The following is a 23,080-nucleotide window of genomic DNA, read 5'->3' on the forward strand; positions in this document are numbered from 1 at the left end:
GTTTAAACTGTTCTATTTTTGTATAGGCCGAGAACTCTGCCCTTTCATTAGCAAACGAGAGTCAAAGAGAAGCATATGAACGATGCTTGGATGAGGTGAGTTCCATACCAACCCATGCATTTGCCTTCCTGTGGATATTTGCTGTTTCTGTATAATGCAGAAGCCAATTAGATATTCAGATGATAAATAAAATAGTCCTGAAAGCATTTAATGTGTAATTTGTATGTTTGTTTGTAGGTCGCTAACCATGTTGTCCAAGCTTTGCTCAATCAAAAGGTAAAAACTTTGTGGTTTTGCATCAGGAGCATAGTTATAAAAACTTCATTTGAACTACAAAGTCTTAAAGACTTTTATATTTAATTCATATTTGTTTTCATATGTCTTTCAAATTATTGAATTATTAAATTATTGATTATTTATATGTTGGTTGTATATTTAATAAGTGATTTAAATATTCTAGTCATATATTTTTAAAAAATGTTTTTAAAAGCTATGGATTCTTCTTTTAGGATCTCAGAGAGGAATGCATTAAGCTGAAAATGCGTGTGTTTGATTTGGAGAGGCAGAACAGAACACTTTGTGAGCTCCTGCAGGAGAAACTGCACAGTCAGTCATGTGTACATCAGCAGGTAAATGATTAAATCCTTCAACATACAATGACAAAATGCACAGGGCAGGTCCGATTTTAGTTTGAAATTTGTTTTTCACAAAACATTCTTCAAAGTCCACAGGGATGTTCTATTATGTTTGTTTGCAAAATGAAAATATGGCTCAATTAACTTCTTCCTGTTTAATTTTCTTGGGCTGCTTGGGCAGCATTTTTTCATGTAACTACAAGGAATTTGTGTGTAAACAGGCAACAAAAAAACTTGTGCATGCATAGTTGTTATACATGAGGTGTTTTGCATAATCCAAAAATTAATTCATATAAGAAGCTTAAAGCTTACCTGATGTGTCTTATCATAGCAGCCAGGACCCTGTCTGGAGCACATCGGCGAGCTGCAGCACAGTGAACCTAACAAACTGATTGAGGCTCAGAGGAATGCACAGGCCAAGGTAAGAGCTGTACACAAAGTCTTTGTTAAGTCAGTCTTGTATGACAACTTTACCTCATCCTTATGATTTGGTTCCACAGGGAAGCAGTGAATGTGCACAAAATGTCATACCAGAGACCCAAGGCTCATCCACGTCCATGGAGGCCATGTCCCCATTCTTGAAGAAGAAAGCACACATTTTGGAGGTCCTCCGCAAGCTTGAAGAAACAGATCCGCTTCGGTACCATCGTTCCTCTGGCATTCCCTCGATCTGTGATTATAGCCAAGCTCTTGCCTCCAAGGAGGCTGTATTAGCCTGTAGAGACAATTCATCCAGGTGCAATGCACCCAAAGCACATTGTTCCCATTCCTGTCCAGATGTTTGCACACATCAGCATTTGAATGGAGGAGAGCACAGCAATGTAAAATGTGGTAGTTGTAGCACATGTCTGATGCTGTCCAATAAAGGTTCAAGCAGCTTAGCCAAGAGTAGCCACATTTGTTGCACTTCAGCCCCCATTACCATTGATAACCTCAATTTGGCTCGGCCGGATTTCCAAGAGAGCATGGAAATGCAGAGCCTCCTGAAGCCTGCCACAGGTACAAGTGAACTGTTCATGAATAGGACATCTGGAGATTTGTCCATTCTTTCAGCAGAGCAAGGTCTTAACCCTCTGAATGATCCCCACTCATTAGAAGTCCCTGAAGCATACTCAAGACTGACCATTTCAGAAAGAGATCAGCCCAGAGGATCCGATCACGTGTTGGTAGAAACAAGAGACAAGAACAGGTTATCTGACCTTCTGCTTGAATCTCAATCCAACAGGTCAAGCGGCACCACCTGCAATGAGACGATTTGTGATGATAGCACAATTGATGTGGTGCTACTGGACTCGGACTTGAAGCACTTAAACGCTTTAGCGCCACAAAGACTCGAGAAAGAAGAGTTTGCAACAAAAGAAGACTCAAAGCTGCCTACTCTTGGACTCAAAGAAAATGAACTAGTCCACAAAGGTCTGTTATTTTCTCCTAATGAGAATCATACTGCCTCAAAAGTACTGGATGATATCTCCGTCCCTGTGAAAGACACACCATCCGATCCTCAGTCCATTAGATTGAAAGTTGCAGTCAGCCCAAATCAAGTTTCCTGCCTTAGAGAGGTCAAGGCCTCCCCCTCCAAACTGCTCAAGTTCCTTAAGATACCCACTCTTGGAGAACGTACTGCAGTACCTGCTCCACCTCGTCTCAGTCCTCAGTTGACTCGTAGCTCAAAGATTCCTTGTCGGAGCAACAACTATGAGGTGCACAATTCACCTGTAGCCACGAGAAAAGCCACTACGACAGAGAGGCAAAGACAGCTGCCCCCTTCTAAATCAGAGTCACATTCTGCTCCAACTTCTCCACCCCAGCCTGATGATGTCCCTGAACCATTGCCAAAGGACCTTGGCTGTGGTATTCCTAAAACAACTCCTGTAGCCAAGCCTACACAAAGTTCTCACGTTCAAAAGACCCCTCAGAAAATTCCACACTATGAAAATGTCTCTGACATCTCCAAAACGTGCAGCACCGATGTATCCCAGCTGCTTGGAGAAGTGAGCTCATCTCTTCAAAATTCCAGCCCAGCTAATGAAGGTGCGAAAGGAAAGCAGACAAAGTTTGGCATAGAACGACCATCGAGTCTCAAGCAGAAGGAAGTCTCACCAGAGTCTGATTCTTCAGACCAAGAGGACAGCTCAGATAGCCTGGTGTGGCATAAGCAAGTCAATCATCGCAGTCTGCCTAGTCAGTCGTCATCCCAGAAGGCTCAGAGTGGGATTAGCATGAGGTCCAGGAGCCAAGAGAAAAATGAAATGGTAGATAATGATTCACAAAGCTCTGAATCACCTTTGAAAAGGAACGATCCACCGCCGGTTCCTAAGAAATCAGGGATTGGCAGACATTCAGGTGAATCAAGTCATTCTTTTAAAGAACGACTAGCTGCACTTGGCAAGTTGAGGAACCCAGATGAGCCCACAACTTGTCCTCCACTTGCAGAAAGGAAAGAAATTCAGTCCACTGCAAGCACATCAACCCGAACCACCGATAAAAGCAAAATTGCTGACAGAAACTCTGATTGTAAGTCAGGAGAATATAGACTTCCTAAAAATACAGATTCCATTGAGGATAAATCATACCATTCAGGTCATCTTGATGGTGCTGTATCAAAACACCAAGCAGCCTTTCAGCATGTTGAGCAAGCTGTCAGGTCTCTTCCCTCTTGCACATTAGTCTCCAAATTTGAACAGGAATCTTCTAGAACATTCTTAGCAAAGCAGGAGAGCCCAAAATCTAAGATGCAGCAACCATCTACTAACTTAGAGGCTGCGCAGGCTTTGCGGAGCTATGCTAAGAGTATGACACCTCATAACCTTTCATTCAATGCAAAAAATGTTGCTGGCTCACATATTGGGAGCCCCAATAAAATCGCCCTCAAATCACCAACTAAAACTGTGCCACCCTCTATGAACCGAGATGGGAAACCTACTCAAGAGTTTCAGAGGTACATGTCCAAATCTGAGGACAGGAGCCATCTCAGGGCAAATAAGAAGAAGAATTCTTCCTATGGAGAGAGTCTTCCTCCTCCACCACCAAGGCCAGTAGAGTCTGTTGAAGAAAAAAGGCACTCTGCTCCCAGTCCACATTCCTCTATCGAGCAGAAGGTCATGAAGGGCATTGAGGAAAACATGATGAAACTGCATGAGCAAGATAAAGGGCAAATGATTGAGGTCAAGCAAAAGGCTTCCAATGGAATTGCCAACTGGTTTGGTCTGAGAAAAAGCAAGCTTCCAGCTCTTAGCCGTAAACCAGAGACATCAAAAGTAAATGACAAGAGAGAATGGAAACTCAATATATCCTCAGTGGGCAAGGATTCCAAGGGGGCTACAAAGAAGACCGGGAGCGAGAGCCTAAACATTTCCATGCTGATTGAGAAGGCAGAGGGTTTGCATAAAGCTCTTGAAGAAGAACGGGCTTATGTGAATGGAGTGGCCTTGGACCGACAAGGAAAGGGACATTCCTGTGAGGTGGTGATGGACCAAGCCCAAGGCCAGCTGTCTGTGATGTACAGAGGAGTGCCATCTGACAACTTCATGCAGCAACTGCTAAACCGGTTCGTACAAACCAACTTCTAGAGTAACTCTAAAACGTGTTTAATTTGTACTTCTTTTTTTTTACATTTTAAGAAAGCCAGCACAAGTATATATTTCAAGGAGGTAAAAAAAAGTGGTTTATGCCATTTGGATTGGCTTAGCACAATTGAATGTTATTAAATTAATTATTATTTTCAGTCATATTCTCAGAATTTTTTTTATTTATACATGTATAAAACGTGTATAAAACAACCCACAGTAGAGCTACAAGTCAAAGACCAAGTTAATGACTTAAATCCTTAATTCTTTAATCTTCAAGTGCATAGTTGTAGTGCAGGTCTTTTTCAGGTGTTAAAAGTTAATTGAAATATCTGATGAATCAGTATGGTGAGAAAATGTGCTTTGAGATTTAATTTGAATATGACTTGTGGATTTGAAGTTCATTATGGCTGGGCTGCTGCATATGCTTTAAATTAAATTAAAGCTACAGAAAGGAAGATAGCGTTATCATAAAAGTAGTCTACCTGCTATATTCCCGGTATTCCAAAGCCATACACTTTCTCTCAGATGAACAGGCTGAAATGTAAATATACTGTAGACAAACAACGAATAGTACTTTCACATCAATTGTATTCAAATTCCTCTATAAGGGTTGATGGGAAGGACACTGGTGGCATCAGTATGGCACATCGACGCCTCTCGTTTGACTGTAAATCCAGACCTGTATTCAGTCACCAGAGCGCTGGCATTGCTGCACAGACAAGAAGCAGTGATGACATGGAAAAGGTAAAAAGTGAAATTCATGAATATAATAATAATAATGGGTTAAATGCAGAGCACGGATTCTGAGTATGGGTCACCATTCTTGGCTGTTTGTCCCGTCACTTTAAATGGCACTTTTTTCACGTAAACATTTTTTCACAGGTTTCTGCAATACTGAGTAAAGATGTCACGTCAGATGAGAACCTGGCTGAGACGATTCATCATGAACACTTTGCAGGTAAGGCATGATCACAATGCATGACATCATGGTTTTCAGTGTTTCCAGAGGCAGGAATTTCAATTGGTTAGCATGCAGCGACAAAATGGGTTTTAACCTGTCACTAATGATAAATAGTCTAGGTGCGTCTGAATTTCTGTGGCTCTCATATGCGAGTCATCCAGCAACAGCTGTATGGAAAACATTATCATGATTTTTAGGGTGGGATCCTTTGTTATGCAATGCTACTTGAAAATAGGTTTCCATGCAGAATTTAAATAAGATAAAAATTAATATTAAGTCATTTCATTATAATTCTAATTAATATTATTAAGCACAATCATTCTTGTATTTTAAATGAATAAAGTTTTAATAATATATTCTATTGAAATTCCTCTCTTTCAGGATCTGGAATCTCCACACACACCCTTGACAGTGGCATTGGCACCTTCCCTCTTCCTGACTATAGTGCAAATGCTGGTTGCAAAAGCATTCCCAAAGGGAAGGCCCATGGGGAGAGTGACCCTTCTCATCTCCAGGGAAAACATGGCTCAGGGATGAAAATGTCCCACAAGACCTGGACTCTGGAGAGAGAGCTGTCATGTTTAGAAGAGGATTATATGGGGGGTCAGGATATGGATCATCACACCAGCACTTTGGAAAACAAGATTCCATCCAGCCAGATTGCAAACATCATTCATGATGGTATATAGTACTTTTTAGCCGTCACTTAAGGTTAACCAGTTATGTAGGTTTTCAATATAGAATGATTGTACAGTATAGCGTTTCTTATCCAGATAGTGTTTATTTTTTCCTTTATTTCTCAGCTTTGATTTATTTATTTCAGACACTGATATCTGTGGAGCACCTATGAAATTAGGCCCTACAAAGAACTGGACTTTCCCAAACCTCAAAGCATCTGCAGAGCCGTCTGAGGTTTATCTTGGCGTTGGAGACGGAGTGGAGCCAGTGAGTCACAAGACTTCATTTAAGAGGGTGAGCATCACTTTAGATCCTAGTGTCACCCAACAAGACAATTACAACATTTTTTTACTTAATTAAAACTATTTGTATGCACTACCATTCAAAAGTTTGGGGTCTGTAAGAATTTTGTAATGTTTTTTTCTTTTCTTATTGCTTTTTGGCCATTTTTCCTTTATTTTGATAGGACAGAATATATAGACTGTAAGCAGTTCTGCATTTATTTGATCAAAACAGTAATATGGTGAATAATATTGTTAAGATTATATATTTACAGTGTCACATTATCCTTCATAAATCAATTTCTTATTCTTATTGTATGCTCAAGAAACATTTCTTCCATTATCAACGCTGCATAACGTTTTTGTGGAAAATGTGATACATTTTTTCATTATTTGATGAATCAAAAGTTCATAAGGACAGCTTTTGTTTATTAATGTCTTTACTGCCACTTTAAATCAATGTAGTGCATTTATTTAAAACGAAAAAAAAAAAAAATCAATCAGTGGCCCCAAACATTTTGAACAGTGAATTTCTGTACACACAGCATGTTTCAGCAGCATGTTTACTTTCTTGCATTCAGTTTACCTTTGCCATCCTCTAAAGTTCACTGAAAGTTAATCTTTCAACACTGTTAATGTAATTCAGCAAACCTCAAAATAAATCAATTCACTTGTAGCATTCAAAACTGTAGATTTGAGTTTTTCAAATTAATTTATTTACTGAAAAGAATTAAGAATTAAGATTTTTAATTGACTTAAATAGCCACATATAAACTGTTATAAAGTTATATTATGATTAATGAAATAATTAAAGTATTATTATCTGTTGTCATATTTTATATTATCCTGTACTGTTCAGTGTTACTCATTGTGTCTTTTTGGGCCTGTTTATCCTGCAGTGCAACAAGACTAGTGATTCGGTAGCCAGCCGCGAGGGAGACCTGAGAAGTCTTCCTCAACCCAGTCAGGCACGTAGAGTCAAAAGCCGGATTCCCGCTAACCCAGACATGGTGAGGGACACTGGTTTGGAGTTGGTGAAAGAGAGACCTGACGATGGCCTGTCTCCAAGCCATCCCCAGGTCCTTGAGACTCCCGAGTCCCTGAGCGATTCCCTCTATGACAGCCTGTCCTCGTGTGGTAGTCAAGGCTGAAGAAAGTGTTTTCAGACTGAATGATAACCAGGTACAACTTTTTGTAACCCCAACCCCATTCTAGTGACACCAGATATTTTTCAAAGGTGGATACTTACAGGATAACCCATTTTTTTGACCGGAAAAAAAAAAATCCCACGCCACGTCACCCACGAAATACCCACATTTCTATCCTGATGGCCGGAAGGAGGACTTTTACAGTGTTTGTGGTGGTGTAATTTTAGTCCATTATATCATCTCATTCGTGTTCTCTGTTTGAAGTGCTAGCAAAAGTAGTGGTGTTCAGCTCGTATTATCTTTAAATTACGTTTCAAGGACGAATCCAAGCTCATTGCAACAGTCTTCCAGTTTTTGATCTCACAGAATGTTCTGGTTCTCATGCAACATCAGTGCAACACACTCTTTGGTAACATTTGTGTAAAGTTATTGGAAAGTGAATGTTAATATATGTGATTTTCAGTTAATTTAATATGCATATTTCATGAAAAGAAAAAAGAAAAAAAACGCATCTGTGTAAAACTGCATCAACCATAGACTTTTCATTGTGTTTAAAGAAGAAAATCCTTGTAGCAGCAACATACAGTAAGTGCGATCCCTAGAAGAAAGAGCTACAGTGTTCCACGTGAATTATTATTTACGTTTATTTATTTATTTTCTTTGAATAGTGTGGTAAGACAAAACCCATCTTTCATTGGTTACTCCTTTTATGTTCTGTTCAAACACGCTCTGTGCCTGACTTTGTGTGTACATGTCTCGCTGTACGTCTCTATGTTAATTTGTTCTCTACAGATCTGACCATGACATATTTTTTTGTGTTACCTTTGTTTTTGCAATGATGTGACTCAGTAGTTTATGACCTAATTTTGAACTGTGTATTGTTGGATCACCCTGATTACAATCCGTGAACTCTAAGAAAGCTTAAACCCAGGATTTTTTATTCCAGTTTGGTTCTGACTGATTACACACGAGAGAAAAATAATAAAATCATTCCTTACAAATTTTGAAAAGATGGTTGACGATTTCTTCATGTTGACGTAATAATGCTGACTCTGCCTTATGCATCTTTCCACAGCTGATAGAAAGTAGTTTCCTGTGGGCCAGGTTTCATGTTGATTACGCAGTCGTTTTTTGAGGGGAAATATTTCAGATTTTTTTCCCACAAACCCATCGTATTTCTTCAGCCTAAAACATTTTGGTGCAATTCAAGTCAAGGTGCGATGTATGCGCTTGACGATGCTAATCCTGAAAAATGGATTACAGGCAAAAAAGCGTACAGAAAAAAATTTCAAGTGGTTGCTCAAAAAGCCATAGGTTAGTTGATCAATAGTACAACCCAAACCCTTTCAAATCTGTGCTGACCTCAATAGCATTTTTTTTTTTTAAACGACCACAACAGAAGACCAATTACAAACATTCCCAAGCATATATGCTTTGTAATCCAACAGTCTTTCCAATCTGGTGTAAAAATGTTGTAGAGCGAAAATCCTCATTCTTATATGAATGTCATTCTTGATTTGTCACAAAATTCCTTTCCTTTTAATTTTTTTTTTAAGTAGTTTGTGTTACTATTGTAGTTACCAAATTTGCCTGCCGTTATAACCTTTGTTATTTACCTTGTAATTGTCAGGAATATTTTATATTAGTTTGGTATGTTTACAAAAGAATTTATGATGAAGCTGTTAATATATCTGTAAAATGTTTATATAAGGTGCTATCTGATTTGTTTTCACTTTGTCCTGCAAAAGCCATAAATGTGTTTCATAATCTCCTTTCTAAGCAATCGCCATCACTCATGCAACCCAATAAAACCTTTTTAAGTATGTATCTATGGTGTATTTATTACAGAAAATATGACATACGGTCTTCTTCATAGACTGTATAAAAACATGTCTTCATATACACTCACTGGCCACTTTATTATGTACACATTGCTAGTACCAGGCTGGAACCCTTTTGCCTTCAGAACTGCCTTAATTCTTCGTGGCATGGATTCAACAAGGTGTTGGAAACATTCCTCAGAGCTTTTGGTCCATATTGACATGACAGCATCACGCAGTTGCTGCAGATTTTTTTGCTGCACATCCATGATGTGAATCTCCCGTTCCACCACATCCAAAAACTGCTCTATTTGATTTAGATCTGGTGACTGTGGTGGCCATTTGAGTAAAGTGAACTCATTGTCATGTTCAAGAACCCAGTCTGGGATGATTTGAGCTTTGTGACATGGTGCATTACCCTGCTGAAAGTAGCCATCAGAAGATGGGTACGTTGTAGTCATAAAGGGATGTACGTGGTCAGCAACAATACTCAGGTAGGCTGTGGGGTTTAAATGATGCTCAGTTTGTACTGAGGCCCAAAGTGTGCCAAGAAAATATCCCCCACACCATTACACCAGCCTGAGCCGTTGAGACCAGGCAACGTTTTTCAAATCTTCTATGGTCCCATTTTGGTGAGCCTGTGTGAATTGTAGCCTCCGTTCTTACCTGTTCTTAGCTGAGAGAAGCAGCACCCAGTGTGGTCTTCTGCTGCTGTAGCTCATCTGCTTCAGGGTTCGATGTGTTATGTGTTCATAGATGATATTCTGTATACCTTGGTTGTAACATGAGGTTTTTTGAGTTACTGTTGCCTTTCTATAATCTCTGACCAGACTGCCCATTCTCCTCTGACCTCTGACATCAACTGGGCATTTTCGTCCACACAACTGCTGCTCACTGGACATTTTCTCTTTTTCTGATCTAAAGTTGGTTCTGCGTGAAAATCCCAGTAGATAAACTCAGATCAGCCCCTCTGGCACCAACAACCATTCTACATTCAAAGTCACTTAAATCCCATATTTCCCCATTCTGATGCTCTGTTTGAACTTCAGAAAGTCCATGAGTTGCTGCCATTTGATTGGCTTAATAGCAATTTGTGTTACCAAGCAAATTAACAGATGTACCTAATCAAATGACAGTGAGTGTATACCGAGATGGGTTGTGGTGTCCCTAGTGGTCAGAACAAGGATGTACAAGTTACCTTTCAGATGATATAAACAATTTATGATACATCTTATTTGGTATCAAACATTTCAAAACGAGTATCATTTTAGTCCAAAGAATCTGAATCCTTGTTTTCTGGTGTTTCATCATTCAAAAGTGGATGTGTCTTGAATTTGAATGCTATTTACATGCGATTTGATTTAACTGCAGCCATGTATAAGGTTATATTATTATAATTATTATTATTCATAGATAAAAGTGACTCCATAACACAACATGCAGACAACATTTACATAATGTTTCACAGAAAAATTTTTATTGTTGCAAAATACAAAAGTCAAAAATAGCAGATTTTACCAGGGCAGTTTTTTTTAACCAGAAGACAATAATCTGCTTTTTCCAATAATGTGCCGTTTATAAAAATCTGTATTATTTGTGCTACAGTAAAAACAACTTATAAAAACATGATCATGTCCAAATAATATAAGATGAAGTTTGTGGTCTGTGTCGACAGACGGTATCATACAAAGATTCAAGTTCAATTCAGGTTCAACCAAATATACACATAAATGACAGCACAAATAATTGTCTGCAAAAATACAGCAGAGAGTAAGACAATTACAGATCAAGATAAATCTCTTTGGTTCATTCTGTGGTGTTAATTCTGCTCCTCACCTATCATAAAACCCCTTCAAGTACACTTGAAGCAGACATAAGGCCACTTTAAGATTAATACAGGAAGTGTCAAGATAAGCATGAGGTTTTAATACACACAAAACAGTGTTAAAAACAGGTATTTTACATAATATCATGGTAACGCAGCTCAGCAACAGTAAGAAAAAACCCTGCAGTTTAAACAAGGCCTTGTGTAAAGTAATGAGACTTATCTGAAACAAGGATGAATTGGTGCTTGGTTTCACATTTGCATTTATGGAAAAAGTATTTATAGCATGCTTGATAAGAGACGAAGTGTATGCCTTTGACATTTTTCACTCTAATCTGAAATACACAAGTTTTCCTTTAAAGTATGATTATGAATGTTGAAGACTGAAAATTGTGAGGCTGAGTTCAGGTAGGACTTTGCATAGAGAGACTGGCATGAAAGATTATCGTGCTTTATGTTATAACATAATACAGTGACTTCAGATTTATTGTTGTGGATTATGGGTGACCTGTTTTAATCTCTCAAAAAATGTCAGTATAAATGTAAAAACAAAATGCTAAGAGCAAAAAATAAAAAAGGAATATAAAATCTGTACTTGTTATTGCAAAAGGCAAGCTCAATGATGGAGACAAAGTTGGCATCTGACCACAATATTTATCATCGCTAACTATGTAGCAGAACCGCATATGCTTTGTGCTGAGCAGAATTATGAGATTCCGTGTTTGTTTTCAGGTCAGAAGGCGGAGTCTCCTATCATATGAGCCGCTCGCTTGTGATTGGCAGTCAGTGCTACACAACATGGAGGTTTGCCTTGGTCTGGTGGTGTAGGGATTATGGACCCCTGAGTTGTTCAAGTCTGCTGTAGACATCATCAGCCTGACTTAGCTCTTCAAATACTGGTATGAGGTGAAGCAGTTCAGTGTCCTCTGTATCATCAAACCAGGAGAGCACAGGAACCTGTTATAGACACAGAGGTTATTATACATCTCTACTTTACAAGCTTAAAAGTGGGGTAAGTGTTTTTTCAAAAATGCTTTAGAAAACTGGTACCAAAACAAACTTGTAGCCAATCAGCAGTAAGGGGCGTGATCTTTACTTAAAATCCTAATGATTTTTAGCATAAAAGAAAATCGATAAATTTGACCCATACAATGTTTTTTTGGCTGTTGCTAAAAATATACAAACTTAATATTTTATATATAGAATAGATTCTATTTTTGTGTCTATATGATAGATATAATAATATATACATCCACCGTTCAAAAGTACACTTCAGTTCTTTTTTGTTTGAAGAACAGCATTTATTTTGAAATAGAAATCTTCTGTAACATTGCATCCTTGCTGAATAAAATAAGTAATTTCATTATAAAAAACAAAGTTATCAAACTTTTAAATGGTAGTGTACATATATATATATATATATATATATATATATATATACTTATCTGAGATCCCACTGTGTACACACACACACACACACACATATCAAATACATCAAAAATACACAGTTGTTAAATAGCAAGAGGTAGAATATAGAGGGAAGACTTTAATAAAAAAAGCTAAATAATAGCAGGACAGTGAAACCCACAGCATTCTCAGGGTGGAAGATGTAGGAGGCAGGGGAGTTGTCCAGGATCAGGGTTTTGTGGAGCTCACGGCCGAGGCGACTCAGGTCTTTAACATAGCAGCCTTGATAGAAGACACAAGATTCACGGAAGAGCCGTGTGCGGAACACACCACACTGATCCAGCAGGTCAGTCACAGGGTCTGCATACTATCACAGCCATGAACGGGGAGAAGGAGGGATGGGTTAAGGAAACATATGATCTAACGCTACAAGAGCATAACACTAACTGACCGGTGAGGGATTTCTATTTCCTGAAGCTCTTAATGAAATGTAACAAATGTCTGAATACCTTAGCAAGGCTGGCAGTGAACAGAACACATTCAAACAGTTCTCCCATCCTCTGAAGAAACTCGTCCACATATGGCCTCTTCAGCACATACACCTAACACACAGACAGGCTTAATGATTTTAATTCATCATTCAAATGCAGTGTCTTAAGAGTAGCAACTTCAGTTTTAAGATTTAAGAATAAAGATTTTTAATGTTCAATTTAAAAATTCTGTAAATAAAATAAATCATGTTCTTTAGGTCCATCTAGTGCTGTCGCTCATAGCCTCCTCCTGAAACAAGTAATCAAGTATAGGCCGTACTAGTGGAAACTAACCTATCCTGGATTACTTGAACCAGGCAGAGGCCAAATGCAGAGTTTCTGTGAAAAATTGCAGAGAACCATAAACGTCAATCTTCTAATTTTTAAAACTATAAAAAATTATATTCTAATATACCAGCTGTGGTGTTTACCACAGTTTTGTGAGTAAAACAAAATAATTAATGGGCAAATAGAGTCTCTTGTGATTGTACACATAACATCAAACCCCTCCTCCACTAACGTAAGTGTTGTTCTCACATCAGTCCAGCAGATGGCGATATTTCACTTTTGAATACAGAACAACCTCTCCACTCTTTCTTTAGGCACAAACAAGTCCTGCACAATTACAGCTGTTTCTCACATACACAGACATTGATCAGATCTCACCTGGTGTGTGGTCCCCTCAATCTCCACAGGCACAATGAAATCTGCATTGCTTATTGGCTACAAAAACACAATGTGGATAGAGTTATAAACACCGGCAGTTTGGAACTGAATACAATAATTATTGTACAGATAATTTCATGAACCTATTCTTAAACTGGAACAGTATGAAGCTCCCTAAAAAGTCAAATTTACAATACCAGTCAGTGTGTGAAAAACTGAATGTACCTTGAATGAGCTATGCACCAGTGTTTCGTCCAGATCTATGACCACACAGATCTTCCCCTGGTCCTGAGAGGTCACTGCTGGCAGCAGACACTCTCCTGGTACCTACAGATAATATATAACAGATCAATATTTTATTATTTAAAAGAAAAAAAGAAGAAAAGATTGACTGAAATAATACATTGCATTGCCCCTTTATTGTCTGAAACATACATTTAATTTTACACATCCAGATTATAATTCACACATTTCAAAAGGATTTCTTTCTATGTATCTACCCACATATATTTATATATAATATGTATATAAACTACTTCATTAATTAGATAGAAATATACAATTTGACAATGTTAGCAGTTTGTTTTAATTTTTTTTGCAAAATGACATCATTTAAGTTTTGGCAGCTGTTTCTAGTTAATCCTTAAAATGTGTCTTTCCTTTTTGTTTGTGTTTTTTTTATCCAAAATAACAAACTGGAAAAATAAAAAAAAAGTGACAGTGTTGATTAATGGTTGCTATAATACTTTGGCAACTGTCCCATTGTCCTCGGGGGCTAGCAAGGCATCATGGGTAGGTGATGTTGGCAGTTGGGCATCTTGAGCTCGAAGGCAACAGATGAGCTTTTTGAAGATATTCCTACTCCCAGGTTTCTGAGGTGAGCTTTTATTCACCTGATCTGTTTGAACACAATAAAACAATTTCGTCAAACGGATAATTTGCATATATTACTCCTGCTGATAATTATATTGCACAAACATTGCATAAAAAGCCTCATGTTGTGTGGTTTATAAACAAACCAACTGAAAGCTACTGTCCCACTTTATAGTCTCCAATAGATGGCAAACAAAAACTAAATTCACATTTGCCAATCAGCTAGATACATTTGCAACAAATGCACCACCAAGGCTCGACAGAGCTTTTAGATACATTTGATTCAGTGCTCTGAATCAATTTATGTTTTTGTCAGTAAATGCAGCTCCTATCAACATCAAATTCACCAAATGCTCAGCCACCCCTCTCCAGAGATGGCACACGTTGCACAGAAACAGAAAATCTGTTTTAAATGAGACTTCTGGCCATGGCTGGTATATGTTATATAATCTCAGAGGGCGGGAAAGCCCACACATTTTAGCTGTACCTTCGGAGCAAAACATACACACACACAAACGCACTCACAGACCGCTCCTGCCATTTCATCACAGGAGAGTCTGGCAGAAACAAGCCCTAGAAGTGCATACGCCACAGAAATAACTCCCAGCCACAGAAATAAGAGATGTTTTGTAACAACATCTGTAGTGAGCTTTGTTGTGCATTACAGAGGGGCTCCTTGCATATTTAGGGGGCTTTCAGCATACTTTTGCCTGTAAATATTTGCATGCAAGTGAAACATGATTTTGTTCAGACATGCCTGTTGAGATTCCCAAGAAGAAAAAATGGATATTAAAAAAATTCTTGCAACATGAAAACACACAATGCAATGATTAGAATCTGTTTTTAATTGCTGTGGTGATGTAACTTCAGTACTTGTAATAGATTTTTTTTTTTTAACAGCTTTAGGAATTGACGATGACTATAAGCAGGGGCCGATCCCAGGCACCTTTCCCCCTCTCATTCCCTTATGTATGCTCATGTAGCTATAGGAATCATCTTATGTAACATACGAGCAGCATGTACAGCGGAGGGAGGATGAGAGAAAATGGCCTCCTCGTCATCATTTACTCTGTGCTGTATTTGCCCATCTGTACACTCGCTGATAACGCCCTGCTTAACAAAAGGACTCAGGAAATGGAGTACAAGGAAAATGTATCCATGAATTCAAATGCACTTTTTTGAAAACACTTTTCACATGAGGATGGAAGGATGCAAAGCATTTAGAGCGGATTGGAAAGAGTATTTTGTTAAGGACAGACAAAGGTTCTGCTACAAGCTTCTATGTGGTCAGGGTTTCAAGCTATTACACTTCAGCTCAGATCTAATCAAATGAGATTGTGTGTGTGTGTTTTATTTATCAATCTACTGAAAACAGTTTAACTGCTGAATAAGAAAAAACTGTTAATTTCATCCTCAGTGAATTGTCATCTATTTTCCTTGATAATCAAAATCTCGTAGGCAAATTAAATGGCAAGCACGGATTTCAAATTCAAGGGATCGTGTGTAACTGGAGTCCAAGGAATCTGTTAAGAAAACAACAAATTCTTGATATCTGTAATTAAACCAGCGAACAGAGTATCTGAGAAATTATTGTTTTTCTCAGTTGTGTTCTAAGTAAGTGATCTAACAAGATCAGAAAACACTGATCTAACAGCAGCAATGTTTTATAGACAAAGTGTCTAAAAACTGCTCTAAAACAAATTGTTTTTTTTTTACAAATATTGTATTATTAATACATATGGAAGCTATTTTTCAGCCTGGTCTCTGTCACCCTGATATCTACATATACATCAATATCGGATAACCTTTATATGTATTTAAACAAAGCATTGTTTTATTGTCTTTCTTCGTGGATTGCATTTTGATGTTATGATGTGCATTAAACTAAACCATAGTTGGATACAGATGGATATTCAGCTAATTTCTAAAACTGAATACTTGCATGATTTGAATAGCATCAATATAAACTTGTTTAATCTAAGGTTGTATAGCAAAGATAAACAAAACTTTACATGAACAGTGCATCATTCTTTGCATTCTTTGTATCTGGTTTAGGGGTCAGTGACATAACTTGTAAAGATATATTAAATTACTCAAAAAATTTTTTTTTAAAAATTGCATTTTATGCAGAAATGATTGGAATACGGCTTATATAATATTTTCAGTTGCTGAATTAAATTATTTTTATATTGTATTGTGAAGGTTAAGGTAAAAAAAATGCCTAGGTACTTTGTACCTGTCTGGAGACTGTAAAAGAAAAAAGAAAGAAAATATATATATTTTTAAAGATTTATTTTTTGTTAATAATATTAGAAAAAATTTCTGACAGACAAATCCATGTCAGTGCGGCATAACAAGCAGGAAGCCATTTTATTGTCATGTCACAAAAGAGAGGACCCTTTCAGACCCCGACAAGTGTGAATTATAGGCATTTAGTTTGTTAAAAAATATTATTTATATATTGTTGACCTTTTTAAGCACTTTTTTTATTTTTAAAATTCATTATATTTTTACCCTGAAAAATATTTTTTTTAATTTGAGTACACTCACATACTTGAAACGAAACCATTTCAGTGCTTTTTACTTTGTAGTTGAAACCAATAGTTTCTGGTTAGTCTGAATATTTGCACAAATTTATACAAAAATGACTTTCAAGCCATCATAAATACAAAGAGGATGATTTAGAAGATAACTGGCACATATGTTTTAAACTATATTGTTAAACTGATTTAACCTTTTTTATATTACCATCTTACATTTCAACTAATGCATCTGTTCACCTCCCAAACACCATCTTTTCTGAGATTGTTTGCTGTTAAAGCCACAGACAAGAAAGTCACCCTGGACACACAGGGTTCAAGGGGGCTTCTAGGAAACTGTGCAGACCTGGTTTGGCTATTTTCCCAACATTATGGCTGCTCGTACTTCACTAATCCAGAGATCGTAAACATCTGATATTGACATAAGTACAGTCATACTCGCACGAGCGCTGTTTATATCGTGTTTGCGTCAGATCTATAATAAGCGCACGGCACTGCACAAGATAAACACTGGTACGAACTGCGCGTTAAAACATAGAGGAGACAAGACTCGCTCGCAGGTAGTAAGTAAGGGGTTACAAAATGGTTACTATGTAATTTTCCGCATAACACCGGGGCCTTTACTCGTTAAACGTCTAGATAAGGCCTTCATCAACCGTTAAGGTTTAAACGCGTGTAATCGTAGCGTCGCGCGGCAGATGGAGGGCGTGTGCTGAGGGGTGTGTTGTGCATTCCAGCGCTGCACCTTGCGCTCTCCATTAGGCCGATGTTTTTCTACATTTCAGCTCGATATTTTTACTGCGGTCGGATTGTGAAATATGCGAGGGTACCTAAGTCGAGTAAACCGAAAATGTTTCTGAAACACAATCTGCGTAACGTGAAAACAACACGTCACTCAAATGATCCATTAACCAAGCGATGTTAACGACGTCCACAAAAGAGGAAACGACATGCGACACGAATTAAATTGGTTGGATTGGTTATGTTTAAAAAAAATATATAAAACTGCGTATATTGTGTGAAGAAACAATACAATATACATTAAACAATACATAAATAAAATGCATACTTTATTAATATACATCAAGGAGCCCAAACGAGAGAGAAAAACATGTCACTGTTGTCAACACGTCGTCTGAAATTATTTTAAAAACATTACGTAAACATTCAGCAATGTCTTACTGCAACAGCAAAGCATGTAACGTTAACGTTACATAATAAAATAAAATAAAATACAATAAAGTTACACGTTTTTTTTTCTTTATTAAGAAATATAAAAAACTGAGCGTGTTTACATTTCGCTGTTCAAACCGTTGGAACTTAACGAATTCCGCTCGCGACTGTCACGTCAGTCAGCTCAATATAACAAAATAACTCACAGTTAAAATCGCACATCGCAGAGCGCGACGCTGTGCGTTAAATAAAGCCCGACAGAGAATATAAGACCAGAGAGAGCTGACAGTGTTGTAACATCATTGTTTAGCATGTGACAGTGTGTTGCCTACCTGTTTTCGAAGACAACCGAGAATCCTCTCTCTGCACTTGAGTGATGATAGAACTTTCCATCTAACAAACGCACAGCCCTCAACGTCCAACCGACCTTTTCCAGCGACACACAGTCGGTCCGCATTTAGTGGCATTAAATCTAGCGAGGCTTGAAATGAATAATTTCCCTTCGCGCAGAAATATCTCAAACCTACGGCGACAAAATATTTTGATATTTATTTATTCCCGCCTTCTATTCTCTTCCACATGGGAGGGGCATGATAACGTTACTTTGTTTTTGTTTTCTCTAATCTGCTATTTTCTAGGCTTCGCGTCTCGGTTTACTTTATCGCTTGTATATTTATCCTTAGCCCCTTCTTGTCTAGGTAAAGCCCTCACTTTTTCTCCAACAACATGGAGAATCCAGGCGAAAGAAGAAAAACAAGCGAGGACATGGGGCATGGACGGTTTCAAGTTCCCCTTACTACAGATAAACAACTCCGTAGCTGGGCTGTATTCAGAAAAGTGTTTTTAAAAAAGACACGACTGAATCGCTCAGATGTGTAATTTGAGAAGATAATACGCCAAACTAGCGATAATTTACCATTTTTATGTTTTTCCGTGTATTGTTTTGCTTTGGAGGGACTCAGAGGGGCGCCTTGAAACAAGGTCGTTTCGGATTGGATCTCCAGGAAGTAGGAGTAGCTGAAGCATTCTTCTGTTCTGCACAGTCCACACCGAAAATACTCCAGTGCTGGTTTTGTCGCAGATCAGTAGTCAGAAGCGATCATAAAATTGCAGTTAAAAATGCATCACACCTACATAATTATTTTTCCTGTTGAACCTCCTCATCATTACTGACGACGAAGTGGATTAAAACGCTATTGATCAATTTAAAATATCTCTTTGTGTTATAAGTGCACAATCTGAGTAACCTGCGGATTCTGTACCAAAGGTAATGTAATAAACATTAGTGTAAAATTTAAGGTCATTGATTTGTTAATGTGGTATTTTAGCGTGATCATATAGGCTATTAAAAAAAAAAAAATTATGGGCATTTACGTATAATTATTGAGTACTAAAAGCTGTATTTTAATTACTCAAGTGTTAAATCCAGCATTATATTTTGAGGTTATGGAGTATGATATCACTAAAATCGATTCATTAATTATGTCATTAAACATATAATTAAAAATGAACAAAATAAACAAGCTTCACAAACCATGTTACAACTTATATAACTTAATGTGAAACATAGTTTGTCGGAGAAAGCATCATTGTTAAATTGCACAACTTGCATCAACTGTGTGAAGAAAAACATATCCATAATAACTTTATTATGAAAGCTAGCTTTTGACCAACTCTAATGGCCTTGCTTAATGCATTACAAGGTGTTAATTTAATGATGAATTATTGTACAATTGCCAATTTGTTTTCAAACTGACATGAAAGCTTTGCTCCTTCATTCTATTTTTCAACATTCTATATTTCTTTCTTTTCTCTCTCTCTTTCTATAGGAACAAAGGTAGAGGATGTTAAATGTAAGTGATAAAAGGGCAACAGGCATAGTTTTTATGAGTCTGAGTACTGCTGAACTCCTATGTTGGAAATCTATTCCTGACTATTCCCAAATGTGACCAATTCTACACCACAACACCAAGACATAAACAAGAATGGTACCACTGTTTACATTCCTAGTTTTAGAAATGTGGAAGTTGTGCAGATGTCAGATATGTGACTAAAATAAGTGTAAGCCGGAGAGCTCCAAAACATGTTTTTTTTCTCTTCCTTTTTTCCCTCAACTCTGCAAAGGAAGGCATGTAATCACAAAAGACCCATTCTATTTACAATTCATAATAATAAAAAGACATACTATTTCAAACAAATATTTTTTTTAGGGAAGGAAGTAAAGTAAATAATAAAACATTAACATACTGTATGCTTTTAAGGGGAAATAATACATTTTGCTTCATTAATAGCAATTAGAATTCGTTTTTTTTCTTAACTACATTTCTCAGCCCATTGTAAATAAAAGCTTTTATGTTACAGAAACGTTAAAAGCTCTTCCTTGCTGTATTGTGCCCCTTGTTTGTCCTGTTGACTGAACATTTCATAGAGGTCAAAACTGAGAGATACACCTCACTCCAGGTGTAACCCATCTTTTTGCAGTCCACCTCAAGTTCTTGGGATTTAATTATTACTTTAACAATGTCAAATATCTTATTGAGCCAGGCAAAAAAAAAAAAAAAAGTAAATCAGTAGATTCCATCGTGGAATATCTGCCTCCAAAAAGTTCATCAAACCCAAACGGTAATCTTAGAACCTGCTCTAACCCGAAAGGGCAACCTAACTGTTGTGTTTTTATAAGGTTACAATTCTGGATTGGTGCCTTGAACAAAGACAGAGTGAAGTTAGAACCTGTTCTCTAACACTCGAGCATCTCTGGTGTACATTTCAAGACCAGAAAACAAGGAACAAAACAGTTCTATTTCAATTAAATGCTGTCTGCTTTCTATTCATCAAAGAATTTAAAATCATCATGGTTTCCACAAAAATATGAAACTGCCAAAATATTTTAAACATTGATAATAATGATAAAGAAACAATTATGAATGACTATAACTGAGCATTAAATCATCATATTCAATGAATTCTGAAGGATCATGCTTTGCCAGCAGGAATAATTCACATTTTAAAATATATTTAAATCTAAAACATCAACAAAAAATTATTCCAAACATTGGATGGGTAGTGCATATTAAAATGTATTTACTAATAACTACTAGATAATTCAAATAAAAAATAAAATATAATATGAATGAAATTTTATATTCATATTTATTTAAGTATAATATAACGTTACCTGTATTATATGAGTACATATAATAACATTTGTCTTGCATTAAATATAATAAGTGTAAACAGAAGATTTTTTAAAAGATGGCCGTAAAACAGTCTTATCGCAACATATGATCATGGGCTTTTAAAATGATGAAATCTTGAGATATCTTCAGGACTCATTGAGTCTTCAGTCTCTTTGTACATATCAATAATCAGTGAACAGGATATAACCTTCTGAATCCCACCTAGAGCCTCCCACCCTCAGTGACTTACGGCCCGTGAACCAAATGACCCGAAAACATGCTCATCGAGAGCTGTTCCCAGATTGACCAAATCTGAGGTTTCTGTAAGGCTAAGATCAAGTCTGGAGCCATGTGATTTGCAGGAAAGGGAAGGAGACCCACTCCCACAATCACTCTCTCTCTCTCCCCCAAACCAGCCCCTGAGTGGCCCCTGCCAGGCTCTGTTTCCAGGAAAGGGGCCTAGTGGACAGGCGCAGGGGCCTGCGTCAGGGAGAGCCTGGCTCATTGAGAAAAACAAAAACAGAGAGAGGAGGTGGGAAGACTCTCCCTCCTTACATAACACTCTCTCTCTCACTCTCTCCCTCTCTCTCTTCTCTCTCTACCACCATACTTGAAACCCGTATGTCTGCTCTTTACACAATGCCACACCCTTATAGTAGGGCTCTGCTGGAACTTCAGCGTTTGGACAGTTTTATTTATTTGGAAAGAAAAGAGTCTCTTCTTTTAAGTACTTCTTTTAATTGCCAGCTGGATGCTCATTAGATGCATTGAGCATGGAAGTGACATGCACGCCTCAAGCTTGCAAATTCTCAGCTGTGCATGACTTTTAAGATGACAACAAATAATAGCTGGAGGTAAACTGGGTTGTGCAAGGCATATTTGTAAATAACGTAGTAATATTTATTAGGGTTTTAGGGTTCAGAGGCACATATGTCTATTCATTTTGACACTTTACTGCCTCCCTGTGGTCACACTAAAAACTGAAAAATGAAAAAGCGAAAAATAGTAGACCATTTATTGTGTAAAGATTTACAAAGTTACAAGTTCTACGAGCAGTTTCGTGGGTTTTCAGTATTCATATTTAGTCATTTAAAATGCTATTTATTTAAAAACATCTTGCAAATGAGTTACATAGCAAGCAATATGATAACAGCCAATTATATTCACAGTAATGCCAAGTAAAAAAGTTAGTGAAATGCAAAAATATACAGTATTATTTGTTGAATAGCATGTGATCTGCTTTGTATGTTCCCAAAAAGGAACTGGACCAGACATAAAACCAAGAAAATAGATAGTCATTGTCAAATTAGGTACTCATCACATAATGAGCAATGGAGATTATTCTGATATTCATATTCATAAATCAATATTTTGATATGGGGCTCAGTTATTATTGGTAGTCAATTATTATTATTATTAATGGCTCTTATTTTTATCATCAATTTTGAAATTTGAAAGTTTTGGCTGCTTAATATTTTGTAATATTTTTCAGGATTCTTTGATGAACAGGAAATTCAAAACACCACTTATTTGGAATAAAAATCTTTTGCACCATTATAAATGTTTTTTTTTTTTTTTTTTTTTTTTAATTGTATCCATGCTAGATAGAAATATTAATTTGAACTTCCACCTGGAAATCAGGAAAAATCCACCTGATTTTTAACTTTACAATATGGATGATATGTTTCAAATGTTAGGAAAGATCAAATGTAACCAGTCTTCACAGCATATTTTTCAAAAGCAATTTGAAAGGTAATGTAGATTTCATGCAGTCATTATGAATACATGTAAAATAACA

At 37.1% G+C, this 23,080-nt stretch overlaps 2 protein-coding genes across 4 annotated transcripts in view; one reads left to right on the plus strand and one right to left on the minus strand.

Moving 5' to 3' along the window:
- The window catches only part of LOC113045599 (nck-associated protein 5-like), a 31,391-nt gene extending 22,292 nt beyond the window's left edge, over positions 1–9,099 (plus strand). For 2 of the 3 annotated variants that reach the window (XM_026206055.1, XM_026206056.1), the window contains exons 3-12: positions 27–95; positions 238–276; positions 510–629; positions 967–1,056; positions 1,136–4,182; positions 4,813–4,948; positions 5,087–5,162; positions 5,547–5,846; positions 5,989–6,137; positions 7,024–9,099. In XM_026206055.1, coding sequence (XP_026061840.1) covers positions 27–95; positions 238–276; positions 510–629; positions 967–1,056; positions 1,136–4,182; positions 4,813–4,948; positions 5,087–5,162; positions 5,547–5,846; positions 5,989–6,137; positions 7,024–7,275 — 4,278 coding nt within the window. In that variant the 3' untranslated portion in view covers positions 7,276–9,099. The remainder of the gene's footprint in view (positions 1–26; positions 96–237; positions 277–509; positions 630–966; positions 1,057–1,135; positions 4,183–4,812; positions 4,949–5,086; positions 5,163–5,546; positions 5,847–5,988; positions 6,138–7,023) is intronic. The other variant, XM_026206057.1, reaches the window with a different exon arrangement.
- Positions 9,100–10,547: 1,448 nt separating this feature from the next.
- On the minus strand, positions 10,548–18,819 carry LOC113045614 (carboxy-terminal domain RNA polymerase II polypeptide A small phosphatase 2-like). The gene is made up of 7 exons (XM_026206086.1): positions 18,439–18,819; positions 14,267–14,418; positions 13,746–13,847; positions 13,521–13,577; positions 12,834–12,926; positions 12,506–12,691; positions 10,548–11,874 (listed from the first exon to the last, which is right to left on the minus strand). The coding sequence occupies exons 1-7, from the start codon at positions 18,497–18,499 to the stop codon at positions 11,749–11,751; spliced, it is 777 nt and encodes a 258-aa protein (XP_026061871.1). The 5' UTR covers positions 18,500–18,819; the 3' UTR covers positions 10,548–11,748.
- Positions 18,820–23,080: the final 4,261 nt, after the last annotated feature.

The sequence above is a fragment of the Carassius auratus genome, chromosome 27 (assembly GCF_003368295.1).
Source record: "Carassius auratus strain Wakin chromosome 27, ASM336829v1, whole genome shotgun sequence".
In the NCBI taxonomy this organism is placed as follows: domain Eukaryota; kingdom Metazoa; phylum Chordata; class Actinopteri; order Cypriniformes; family Cyprinidae; genus Carassius; species Carassius auratus.